General features: G+C 34.8%; 2 protein-coding genes across 2 annotated transcripts; one reads left to right on the top strand and one right to left on the bottom strand.

The window, feature by feature from the left end:
• Positions 1-6,304: 6,304 nt before the first annotated feature.
• On the top strand, positions 6,305-8,224 carry LOC120114402 (1-aminocyclopropane-1-carboxylate synthase-like). Its single transcript, XM_039135343.1, has 5 exons — positions 6,305-6,344; positions 6,385-6,555; positions 6,646-6,781; positions 6,861-7,021; positions 7,180-8,224. The coding sequence occupies exons 2-5, from the start codon at positions 6,413-6,415 to the stop codon at positions 8,165-8,167; spliced, it is 1,428 nt and encodes a 475-aa protein (XP_038991274.1). The 5' UTR covers positions 6,305-6,344; positions 6,385-6,412; the 3' UTR covers positions 8,168-8,224.
• Positions 8,225-8,584: 360 nt separating this feature from the next.
• Positions 8,585-13,096, bottom strand: LOC120114401 (monodehydroascorbate reductase, chloroplastic/mitochondrial-like). Its single transcript, XM_039135342.1, has 17 exons — positions 12,992-13,096; positions 12,713-12,884; positions 12,498-12,597; positions 12,322-12,399; positions 11,950-12,021; positions 11,718-11,836; positions 11,523-11,607; positions 11,329-11,418; positions 10,943-11,044; positions 10,691-10,780; positions 10,502-10,582; positions 10,094-10,165; positions 9,923-10,017; positions 9,715-9,803; positions 9,565-9,627; positions 9,430-9,470; positions 8,585-8,829 (listed from the first exon to the last, which is right to left on the bottom strand). Exons 1-17 carry the CDS (start codon positions 12,999-13,001, stop codon positions 8,716-8,718), a joined length of 1,473 nt encoding a protein of 490 aa, XP_038991273.1. The 5' UTR covers positions 13,002-13,096; the 3' UTR covers positions 8,585-8,715.
• Between the last annotated feature and the right edge of the window lie 538 nt (positions 13,097-13,634).

The raw sequence follows: 13,634 nt of genomic DNA, 5'->3' as shown, positions 1-13,634 counted from the left end.
ACTTCCTAGGAACACACTTAGCGGCGGTCCGTTATTGGGAACTGAGATTGAATTCGATTATCAACGAGACACTATCCGCGTTGGGTTTTTCCAAAGCTTTAAAATCGAGTTGGTACTAAGAATGATTGTCGCGATTAGTCCACATAAGGACTTGCAATCAAAGATTGCCTTGGATTGTCGGTTCAATTGAGAGAAAAATAAGTTATAGGGGTTGGGCCCTGTAGACTGTAACCGGCATGAATCCGAAGCTAAGATCTATTTCGATGATTGATGAAATTTAAGGCAAAGTGAAAGCTGAAGGTTGATTTTTATAATTAGAATTTTAATTCAAGTTTACTTCCTTTCAATTTTATTTTCTTTAGTTTCAATCGAACAAAACCCCCTCTTTATTTTTATTTTGCAGATCATGCCTAGCCTTGGAAAAAAATCAATTCATCAACAATTCTGTAACATCCTAAAATCATGGCTAGTGACTAAAATAGAAACTTTGAAACTTTGAGGTCTGATTTAGAAAGATTGAAAAATTTAGGGATTAAATTAGGAATATTTTGTGAAGGGTTGTTCAGTAAATATTTAATGAAGTAAGGGTATAATAGGCATTTCATAAGAAAGATTTTTATTATTCCTTTATAAAGGAATTAACCACGTGGAATTAGGGAGGCAAAGTTAAGTTTCCAGAGTTCTCTTCTTCTTCTTCTTCTTCCTTCAGGCATGGAAGCTAAGTAGAAAAGGTGAGTTCCTTGTTAAGGGATTATTCATTAAATTTTAAGTTGGTTTATGTTCTTTAGATGATACTTAAGCTTAAGTTGTCTTAAAACTAAAAGATGAAGAAGTTGGGAAGGATTAAAGACAAGAAGTTTCTAAGAGAAATATTGAGAAAAAGTTGGTAAGTAAGTTTTGAAGTAAAATTTGACTTGTCAAGGGTCTAATTAAGAAATTAGAAGCAATAGAAATGAATTTGGAACATATTGATTATTGGGTATGATTCTTGAATTCAAGTATAATAGTTATATATGGGATGTTGTGATGAGTTAAAGTGAAATAAGTTAATTTGTGTAAGTGTGGTTAAGTTTAAAGGCATGAAAGAAGAGTAAAATAAGGAATTTAGCTGGGTAATGGATGATTTTCGGGTTTAAGGAATGGATTATGGGTTTGTGGTATCGGTACTGGTTGAATGAGTATCGATACTACAATGCAAATTATGAGGAAATTGTGCATAGGGTATTGATATCTATATGAACAATATCGATACCTATGTGGAGGGTATCGATACCAGGGAACATCGAAGCTAATTTTGGTATCGATACCGGGGTAGGGTATCGATACCCTAGCATAGAAGTATCAGTACTGTGATGGTAGTACCGATACTACTTAAGCTGAGAAGTGGAAATTAGTGCTTTATTTAGTTTGCTTCGATAAGAATCTTTGCAAGTAATTCGAATTACAACATTTATTGGATTATATATTCATGTAGATATCGATCGAGAGCAAAGTCCAGACAAGTTGACAAGTAATAGTCATCAAGGAGATATAAGGAATTGGTATTGACTAGTGAGGCCAGGTGAGTGCTAGTTATTATATATAAGACGTTTTTATGGAAATAAGACTTGCAATGAGTCTATTTCCACTATTAGATTGTATGAGTCCATGAATGCAATTATTTTATTGATATGATTTCTTTGCATATATAAACACATGCATATGTTTATAGGTTAAGTATGTGAATATTAGTCATGAGAATACATGTTTATATGATACATGTTAAGTATCCATGATATATGTGAAAACATGACAATATGATATAAGTGAAATTATGTGATACTAGATTATGAAACTGTATGAAAAGGGTTATACGAGCATGTAAAATAAGTTATCAGATCATGAATCATATAAAATAGTAAATGACTTATAGGATAACAACGAAAAGAATATGAGCTAAGTGATTATAAACAGGTAGATATATGTTTAGATGAAGATATGATAACAAGACATAAATTATATGAGTTAAGTTTAGAGGAAATTAGTATAATAGACTTATTGTATTAGAGGAAAAGTGAGAGAAGCTAATTAGCATTGATCTTTCGGATAATAGGAGAATATAAAATAAGTCATGTAATTATATGATCATAAGAGGTAAGCTATATGATAAGATAAATGTGATACATAAGAATGTAATATAAGCTGTGTATAAGTGATGAGTTATGCAAATATAAATCATAAAATAATGAATTATGAGACCATATGAGAATAATATATAAATTAGGGGACATGAACGTAAATGATAATATGAAACTATAGGATAAGTCTTATAGGAAAGTTGTATATACTTAAAGGAAATTATGATATAGGAATTATCGAATGAAGAATTATAAAATCCTATGAGAATGTTAAAGGTGTTATATGATTTAAGCAGAGAAATGGACATAAGATATAGTCAGGTGAAATTCTTATGTGATATGAGTATATGACATTACTATATGGATTATATGAAATAATATGTATGAATACATGTGTAAGCTTATATGGTATTGATAGGACACATAAGATTATATGCATGTATGATAACATGAGAAAGTGAACTAAGATCAATGATATTATGTGAATATAAGAGAATAAAACGTAAATTATATGAAAATATATGAGCCATATGATATGCCATTGTGAACATATGAGAGAGGATATAAGAGATATATGTGTTACGTGATATATGTGGTATATGTAATATATGGGAAACACATGTGAACAAGAGATGGCAATGACATACATGTTATATGAACACATAATAAGTGTTATAAGCAAAGTGACATGTACATATGAATATGGGAAATGATATGAAAGAGAATGCCCACGTTATGTGAAATGAGAGATAGAGGTATAGTTGGCATGCCAAGAGTCGAGGGTTACCTATGTCCTTCGGGACATAGACTTCATATGCCACTCAGTGGAATTATACGAGCTGTGGTGACAGCATAGGTGCACAACCTCATTGTACTCACATATCTTTAGTTCTCACATATGTACATGGGCTAAGACAGAGATAACAACAAATACCTTATATATATGTTGTATATGCTTATGTGATATGAGATGAATTATAGAAAATGTATGATGATATGTTTGATTCTTTGCGAATTGATTCAGGTGATATATGATGTGCACACCTAGTAAATAAAAGATCATATGATAAAAAGATTAATAATAAAGCTAAGTATAAAGATTATGATATATGTGCATGTGTGTATTTGTCATATAAAAGGATAGATGTTTGTGCATGATATACTCGTATTAAGTGTTCATGCATTGTTAGAAACTAGAGTTTCAATTTTAAGTTTTATATGCCTTACTAAGTCATCGACTTAGCGTGTGAGTGTTTCATACGTAAGTTCCGGGAAGCAAGAAGAGAAGCTTAGAGGAGCAAGACAGGTCAACTTCTCCCTTATGGATATCAGATTAGAACAATATTTTATGTATTTGTTATTTGAAATGTAATTGGCATGTAAGATAAACGATTTGAATTGTATATGCTCTGATAAGTTTGTAAACTTTTATTTTGAAATAATATGAAATTTTCTTTTAATGGGAAATTTCCATTATTTTGCACAAGTTTTGAAAGTTGATGTGACACCTCGGACTCGGATCCAGGTCGGATACGGGTTAGGGTGTTACAAATTCCATATTCCTTGCGAATCAACCCTTACTCTCTCTATAATATTCTTTATTTAATATTATTTTGAGATTAAGGCTATTTTATTTGACAAGTAAAACGATGCGTTGTCACCTTCTACCTGAACCGATTTTTTGAGATAAAATTCCAAACTCACCCTACCCGAAATAATATATTTATTAAAAAATATTAATTTTATTCAATAAAAAGGGGATTTAATTGAAAGAAAATAATATAGAGAGCGATATTATTGTAATTATCCTAAATATATAAGATAAAATTACATTTTTTTGGGTCGAATAGGGTATATTTCACCCTAAACCCAAACCTAATCGACCCGAACCCAATCGACCCGAACATAATCTTAAAAAAACCTGATCCGACCCGAACATGATTTTTTTTAAATATAACTCGAACAGGTCGGATCAGGACGAAACCCGTCGGGTTCGAGTCTCATGACCATCCCTAATAGACATTGCTTCAGTGGAGCAAAACCGAGATGCTTTGAGTCTGAATAGTGATTTCCGCTAAATGCAACGAACCTTATGCTTTACTTGATACAAATACAATGAATCTAACAGGGGATGAATCATTCTTCAAGCTTAATTTGTTTATTATACATATAACTGCACATTGTAAACACGCTTTTTTGGCTTAGAAGTTTTACGCATTGATGCTTTAAGAGCTCTGTATTGAGGAATTCTGAAGAAGAAGAAAAAAACCGAGATGTTTTGTTTCTCGATGAGAAAATTAACATGTAAACTTTTCCAAAAATTATATCTGATAGGATGCGCAGCATCAAATTTGAGATTTTTTCTTTTTTATATGACGTGAGAGTAATGTGTCTCCTCTCTAATTTTATGGGTTGAGACCAGAGCAATTGAGCTCGTGTGCTGTGCAACCCGATTCATTTAATGTGAGACTCAAATCAGGAATGTAGATGCCATCTTAGTTCTTCAAACTTCAAGGACCAAAACTAGGCCCAATCAGTGAGGCTATCGTCCCGGCTGCCGGGAGCCGACCATTTTTTTGTGAATCCCTAGCCAAACACCCATGAGTAAAGCCGACTGCCTTGGTGAAAATCCAAGTATCCCGCCACATAATGTCACAACTTGATGTATTTAGTTGGACTGGACCAGGTGGTAAAAGATTTGACGGGCAACCCTTTCCAAATTGGTCAACAGTCTTATGAAGTTTTGTAATATATAAGGTAAAAAAAATATTTAGTGTTTAATTAAATAATTAATTAAATTTAAATTTTTTACTTTTTTGAAATATTTTCATAAAAACATTTTATTTAGGATAAAAAATATTTTACAATTTCGACTAAATAATCATTTATTTAGTGTTGATTATTTATTAATTGATGCTCCAAAAAAAAGAATAAGGGTTAAAGTGATAATTTAATCCAACATGAGAAATACATTTTGTTATCGTGCCAAACGAAAAAGAACCCTACAACTCGTAGAATTAAGATCCTAAATTGGTCAAAATTTCTTCAATTTTCTTACTAATGGCTGCCCCCGCGTGTTCAAGTTTAGTGTTTGAATTTTGAACCATTCTGTCTCAAGGCTTCACCGTTGAAACATCAACATGAATGAGTTGCATGAATTTCACATGGTTTATTGAGTACAAAGTTCTGCCAACCCAATCTCGTTTCTCTTTTTCTTATGATTCTCGTTTATTTAATATAAACTCTCCTCAACTTATGCTTCGACCCTTTGAAACACAATAGCTTCTAGTGTTCTTGAACCAGATTTATAATTTTCAAACCTCCATTAGCAGCAACTAATGTTTTGACTTCATTAAAATAATATGCTTAATTGTTTTGGGATAAGTATTAATCAAAATATTAAACGTGTTAGTGACGTGACACACAGAAAAGCTTAGACCCCTGAACCTGTCAAACTCTCTCTCTCTCTCTCTCTCTCTCTCTCATTAAGAGAATGTTTTTTTTTACATACAAAGAAAATAGATAAACGAGAAAGAGGAAGGGAGATGAAGTGGTGTCATTTCATCGTTGAAGAAAATGACAATTAGCGTGAGAAAATGTGGTGTGTGATTATCACATGGGACGGTATTGGTTTCCTTCATTTAAGTCGTGTCAAAAATCCAAGATAAACAAGTTATATGTTTTTATGTTAACATATAAATTTTAAAAATATGTTTATATATATTTAATTTATATAGTACGAATGAACTTATCTCAATTATTAAAAGAATTGTTGTTTTTTCTAGAAGTTACGGGTTCAAATACCAACAATCACAATATGATGATTGAACGATAATTGTTAAATGATTGAAAACATTTAAAACAAATAATATTTTATAATCACTTTAACTTAATAATAATCTATCTACCGTCTCTTAAAAATTTTAAATTATCATGTAATTTATAATTTTAGATTTTTTAAAAAATTTATTTTCGTCTTTAAAATTTAAAATTTTAAAATTATAAAACTTTCAAAAAAAAAAAAAGTCATTTGTCAGTCTCTGTCCCTCTCTCCCAGCCAATCGTAGACTTGTAAGGATATTAACACTATAAATACCTTGGCTTTGCGCAAGTCCCCCAGCACAGGCAAACAAGAAACAATCAATAATTCCTCCAGCATTTTAACTCACTAGCACAAGCTAACCTATTCTTTCAATCGTTTGTAAGCTACTTGTTTTCATCTCCAAAGCTAATCTGTTGTTTCTCTGTAAACCATCCCAAACCTAAGTTATATTATTTATAGTTGAAAGAAGGAGATGGTTGCTATATCCAAGATTGCTACTGGCGATGGTCATGGTGAAAACTCTCCTTATTTCGATGGATGGAAGGCATACGAGACCAACCCGTTTCACCCCACGGATAGACCCGATGGAATTATTCAGATGGGTTTAGCTGAGAACGAGGTAAATTATAAACCCAGAAGAAACTGATGGTAAAATGGATGCTATCTATATGAAGAAACTGATGGTGTTTTTGCTCTTTGACCTCTTCAGCTTTGCTTCAACTTCATCAAAAAGTGGGTCATGAAGCACCCAGAAGCCTCCCTCTGCAGTGCTCAAGGTGTAAACAAATTCAAGGAGACGGCTCTTTTCCAGGATTATCATGGGATGCCTGAGTTCAGACAAGTATGGTGAATTAACTTAAATCTTCCTTCTGCTTCATCTTGTTAATTCAATACTTACTGAAAATGGGGTATATATGCAGGCTGTTGCAAAATTCATGGGGAAAGTGAGGGGAGGCAGAGTGGAATTTGACCCAGACCGCATTGTTATGAGCGGTGGAGCAACCGGAGCTCATGAGATGGTTGCCTTTTGCTTGGCTGATCCTGGTGAAGCATTTCTGGTTCCCACTCCTTATTATCCAGGGTATTGCATTATTCTTTTGACATTTTTCTTACGTTCTCTCTCTGGGATTTTCCTTTAAGTTATTTATATAGAACAAATCTAAACGTTTAGAATGAGTTTGACTAATTTCAGCTTTTGAAAATTGATCAATGACTCAAACATTTCCCACTGATTTGCAGATTTGATCGTGACTTGAGGTGGAGAACAGGGGTTGAACTTGTTCCGGTCGTTTGTAAGAGTTCCAATGATTTCAAGATCACTACAAATGCCCTGGAAACGGCATATGAAAAGGCAAAAGAAGATAACCTGAAAGTCAAGGGTTTGCTCGTAACCAATCCATCGAATCCGCTTGGCAATATCTTGGATCGAGATACATTGAAGGGTATTGTAGAGTTCATAAATGAAAAGAACATACACTTGGTTGGTGATGAGATATACGCTGCCACAGTTTTCATGGAGCCTGAGTTCGTTAGTATTTCGGAGATTATCGAGGAAGTCGAGTGTAAACGTGATCTCATCCACATTGTGTATAGCCTTTCCAAGGACATGGGGTTCCCTGGTTTCAGAGTCGGCCTTGTGTACTCGTATAACGACTCAGTTCTGAGCTGTGCTCGGAAAATGTCCAGCTTCGGGCTGGTTTCCTCACAAACCCAGCATTTAATAGCGTCGATGCTATCCGACGACGATTTTGTTGATAGTTTCATTGTGGAAAGCAAAGAGCAGTTGTTCAGAAGGCATAAGTATTTCACTTGGAGTCTTTCTCAAGTTGGTATTGGTTCTTTGAAGAGCAATGCCGGGCTGTTCATATGGATGGATCTGCGTAAACTCCTAAAAGAGAAGACGTTAGAGGCCGAAATGGATCTCTGGCGGGTGATAATCAATGAAGTTAAGCTTAATGTTTCCCCTGGTTCTTCTTTCCATTGCAATGAGCCAGGTTGGTTCAGGGTATGTTTTGCTAACATGGATGACCACACCATGGAAGTTGCTTTGTTGAGGATTAGGACCTTCATGCTTGAGCACAACAAGGCCATGGTTCCTCGTAAACTATGCAGCCAGAGCAGCCTTAAACTCAGCTTTTCTCGAAGACGGGACGATTTCATGTCACAGAGCATTATGTCTCCTCACTCACCCTTACCTCAATCGCCCCTCGTCCAAGCCAGGACTTAAGCTTGATCAACTAAAACTTTTGACCTTGTTATACAGAACTTGAACCTTTTAATTTACTTGTGTTAGAGAAGCCACTACATTTTCTGCCATGGAAATAATCCCTATACCATTCAACAATTGTATTTTTTTTGGGTATTTCCTCACATGCAAGAATGCAATATTGTTGGGGAAGCTCAACATATTGTTGGGCACTGCTCATGCACACGTATACCATTGTTGCTTATGTTACTTTTGCTTATATAAAATACTAATAAAAGGACCAAATTGATGAAAATTATGTAACTCATTATACTACACAAGCAAATGGCTGTCTGATTCAGTTATTATTGGATCCTCAAACGCCCAGAAGTAGTTTTCATCAACCAAAACTTCTGGGTGGTAGTACATCTCTCTCACTGCATATCAAACAAGATTATATTTTTCGTTTCATGCCAAGTTTCACGTATTCCATGGTAAGGTTCCACGATTCTATTACATGACGGTAATTTTGTGCAGAGACCAGCGCTTGTCGACGAGAGGTTCTGCATGCAACTAAGCTTGCTGCTCGACTATAAGGAGGCTTTGGCAATTTCTAGTGCCTCCTCGACTGAAGACGCTTTTTGGAGCTTGGTTTTGTTAATGGAAGGCTGGTTCCTTGCAAGTTCGGGAAGGATTTTAAATTCCTATAACATGATCAAAACAATGTGACCTTTAGAGCCTTGAGAGCAAAGTCTATAATAACATAGCACAAAAGATGAAAGTAAATACAGCATCTCAGACGAAATGATTACAAGTATCCAATGAATCTATGAATTACATACTGTTAAACCTCGCAGGAAGCCCTAAATATAGCTAACTAAATTTTTCTGCTGAGAAATACCAAGAAGGATATGATATTGACATCATCGACTCAAAGAGCCATCTCTTACTGAAAGTTGATCCGACATGCAAAACACTGCATCTCCTACAACCTATTTAACAATCGACTATATTCTTATTTCATACATGTCAACTCAACACTGAAATCTGTAATTACCTCCCTCTTTCCATATATTATTTCCTTTTTCTCTATTGAAAAGATCAACTTAGTTAAAACATATATACTTTATGTAGAATAGACGGTTTGTATGAACACCATGTTTACTTATATCCTAGCACTTTCTGCTTTGCACCACTTTTTTTTTTACTTCTCTTAGAGATGACCTAAATTCAACATAAGTAAACAGTGTCAACTATTCAACCAACAATTCTAAGTGGCATGGAAATCTTGTAAAGGAAACTACCTCAGCACTTCCACTTTCAAGAAGAACTCCTTTCAATTTACCTGTAAAAGTCATTACGAAAAAGTTCAATCTTTCTTGGTCAAAAGTGTAACAGAAAATGAATAGGGAGGAGAGGACTCTAAGAAGTTCCATTACCAGAATCTATCCAGAAAGTAGCAATTTTGGGATCAAAATTTCCAATCTCAACGGTCTCTCCAACTGGCCAAAAAGATTATAATTGAAAAGTGAGATAACATATATTTTTTACATGTACTGTTACAAATGCAAAGTAAAATAAATTCTCACCATTGTCCCCAAAAAACTGCCACCAAACTTTCCTGCGGCTCCCTTCATACTCAAAAACCCTCGAGTAAAAGTAGGGCAGATAATCATATCTGGAAAATATAAACAAGTAATGATTCAAGTCAACTTTTCAGAATTAAGGAGCGGCACTGTATGTATCTAACATCACAGAAATTTGGCTTGAGGAACAAAAGGGATAGACGTTACATACGTGTGAGTTTGTGCACTAAGTAATGCCTTGACACAATGCTGTGCAGATCGACGAGCATGATCAACATGCTCAACTCGTGCCATGCGGTCATACATCTGTCATGATAAAATGAGTACTTACTACTTATAGATCTTGAAAGGAAAAATGAATGTTGATTTGAAAATATTGTACCTTAAGGGGGAATGCTGCAACATCTCCCACTGCAAAGATTCCAGGTATGCTTGTCCGGAACAGACCATCAACCTGGTTCATGTTCAGACATCAATCATCATATTCACATACTCCACAAGAAACAATCAGAATCTCAACCGTGATCATAAAAATGCATGAAAAAAATGTCAGTGGTCTAGTGGTCTTCTTAACAGTAAACAATAGAAAATGTAAAAAAACATGAAAGAATTTCATCAAGGCATATAATATATACTAGTACAACAAGTTGGTTACCTGCATAAAGTGACCACAATATCATAAAATATTTATGTATATTACTAGATACATGAATAACAATGCATATAAGCTAATTATAATAAATCGTATAAATGAATAACATAATCTGATCAAAATAAAGATGAGGCTCACCTGTATGCCACCAACAGTAGAATTTAACCCTACCGCTTCAAAGGGAGTAACTGCAGGTTTTGCTCCAATACCTATAACTACCTGCAGAATGTTGAAAATATTGGATAAAAGGACAACTTGCCCAGTTCCCCCACCACAAACAAATAAGAAAATACAAAAAAGGAGTTTTACTTATAACAAAATGGTTACCGTGTCAGCTTCTACAGTAGATCCATCTACAAGTTTAACAGCAGCTACCCGTCCAACAGAACCAGCTTCTAAGTTTTTGATAGAAGCATCCTGGTCAGTGATTTAACAAGATCAGAATACTCAGCCACAGGTATAAGTCAAGCTCAGGTGTTTACTGGCGACTAACTGGAAACCAATTTCACATTAAATTGCTCCACATGAATTCAGATTGCAGCGTGTGTAAGAGAAAAGAGACACTCAGAGAGCTAGCACCTTCAAAAATTTGACACCGTTCTCTTTGTATAGCTCTTCATACCTCTGAGCAAGAGAAGGAGTGAATAACCTTTTCAAAAGCTGATCCGCTGGGAAAACGATCTGCATTAGGGGCAAAAGGATATTGAATTAAAGCTCAGCAAGTCATTACAAAATATATAATCTTGTGCACAGGCTCACGCAGAATGCACATGTTTGTGTCTGAACTCTGAATATATACATTTCTCATTTTCTTGAAACATAAAGAAACTTTTCACTCTCAGTTTTCAAGATATTAGAAGTGACACCTGAATTCAGACCACAGAGGAACACTACAGCAGAAATGGAACTGATTGTTTTGGTTTCATTAAGAACTCAAAGTAAATTTACCGAATTAAATTAATTACCGAAGTATCAAGTTTCCAGCCAACGGCAGCAGCAGCAACTTCCATCCCAATATAACCACCACCAACAATCACCACCTTATGTGCCTTCTCCTAAATAATTAAATAAAAATTTTTATCAACCATATAGGAACCAAGGTAACAACATTTAAAAGAAAAAAAGAAAATCTACAAGTTGCAGGAGCTCTTTAAAGTACCAAAGATGAGACTAGTGAGTCAGCATCTGCAACATCCCGAATATAGTGCACACCAGGAAGGCTACCACCTATTTGATTTGGAAATCTGAAATAAATACATCAAGAAATCAGTGACCACTTCTGAATTGTTTCACTAGTTCGTGTGTATAATCTAGGACAATTAAATCGGAGGCCAATGCAAACCGATACGATTACCTTGAGGCTGTACATCCTGTAGCAATTATAAGAGATCCATACTTCAGCAATTTGCCTGAATTAGTAGTTAGGGTTTGCTTTTCTGTATCAATACTCGTTACTGGATCCTCATAAATCATCTAATCATAAAAGAGAAGCAGGGGAGAAGGTTAGAACAGGCAAACATCTGTTTCTCAGCTCATGAAGTTAAAGGTTACGAAAGACAAATACCAAAATCAGCTAGAAGAAATACCTCGATCCCTTTCTCTTTGTACCATTCAGGAGTTTGCCTTTCACCACCAGATCCAACACAAGTATGAAAACCCTATTATGATTCAATTCGAAACAATTAAAACAGTATATAACATATTACGAGCATGAAAAAGTTGAAGCCTACAGAAAACTAAACCCGAATAGGTTTGAAGTTCTAATCATTGAGCACATGAACTAGCAACATATTTTCATCTGAAAATCACAAGCAAAGGACTCAAAATGACCCAATGTACAAGAAAAGGACACGTTCACTCACAATTCTTAACAAGCATCCTTCAAAATAATTTCTTAACAAGCACAAAATACATAATTCAGATTATTTTAAAAAAACAGCTGTGCAGAAGATTCATACAGGTAATCGAGCAGGCTTCTTATCTATAGGAAACAAGTAGCCTTTTGTCAAAGCCGGTCTCTCATACGGTGCATATGCCTGCAAAATTTTAACAACGTCAAACCAAAAGCCCAAAATCAACACCACTAAATAGTAAAAGAATCATTAAAAAAAGCATAATATGATATGGAAATCACCTCTTTAGATACAATACAGAGCCTGCCATCAGCCATACCATGTTCGACGAATGTCCTCGCTGCGTACCCAGCAGCATTGCCTCCTCCAACGATCACAAATCTATCAGATGCAGGAAAAAATGAATAACCCAGATTCCATCAAGTTATATAAACATGGAATTGTTAGTCAAATTGGAAAGCGGAAAAGAAGAAAGCTTTGATTCAGAGAAACTGACTCTCGGTTGTCATTAGAAAAAGAAGAGGAAACGACGAAGTTTCTGGTGAAGCTTCTGAATCGGATGCAAGGGGAAGGGCGAGAACGAGTGAAAGAAGAAGAGTGAGGGCACAAGAGACTTGGTCCGTGCTTAAGTTGAAGCGAGTTCGATAAACTCGCCATTGCTTTTCGAGCTGTTAAAAAAGAATGAAATGGAGGAAATACTTAGAAAAAGAAGTGAAATTTTATGTAAAGATCAGCAATTACAGTAGCAGCAACAGGTTTAAGTGGAGGATTGGACCTTGGGACATGCTATTTGAAGGTGCTTTCTAGTGAGAGAGAACTCTTGAAAAATGATTAGTTTATTAACTATTGAGGCGGCTTTGGCTCTATTCGAAAGCAGTTTAGGCCAGGTTGGTCCAGCAGTCAGCCCAATTTAGTTGCATTTCGCCATTCGAAGGTTCTGCCTATCATTTGGGGGAAGCTGGAATATGTCCATCCTAGTTCTCTTACTGACAAATACTGTTCAACTTTGAAATTTCCATGCTGATTTATTTTCTAGAGCCGAGAAAGAAAATTCGTTATTGCAACGGAAAATTGAACCTATACTTCAACAGTGTCCTTTCAAAAACCTAAATTTTCATTTTTTTAAGGGTACGATGTATCTTATTATTATACTATTTTAACAAAGCTTTTATAGTATTTAGTATCAGTTAAAAAGAATAAAACTTTTATGATTCTTTAGAAAAGGGTAAATTGGGATTGTCTCAGGAAAGGCGGGTTAATATACGGCTAATATACAGTATTACCGGATACATTAAAATGTATTTAATAAATTCGGTTTAGCGGTACCTATTATGTTGACAACTAATAATGTTTTAGGTAGAAAATATGAAAAACTATTAAAAAATTTGGTAACCGGTAAACTTTGGTTATCGGTAAGT

This window comes from Hibiscus syriacus, unplaced genomic scaffold, assembly GCF_006381635.1.
Source record: "Hibiscus syriacus cultivar Baekdansim isolate YM2019G1 unplaced genomic scaffold, ASM638163v2 tig00110223_pilon, whole genome shotgun sequence".
In the NCBI taxonomy this organism is placed as follows: Eukaryota; Viridiplantae; Streptophyta; class Magnoliopsida; order Malvales; family Malvaceae; genus Hibiscus; species Hibiscus syriacus.
The sequence above is the reverse complement of the archived record's forward strand: the minus strand, read 5'-3'. Positions and strand labels throughout refer to the sequence as shown.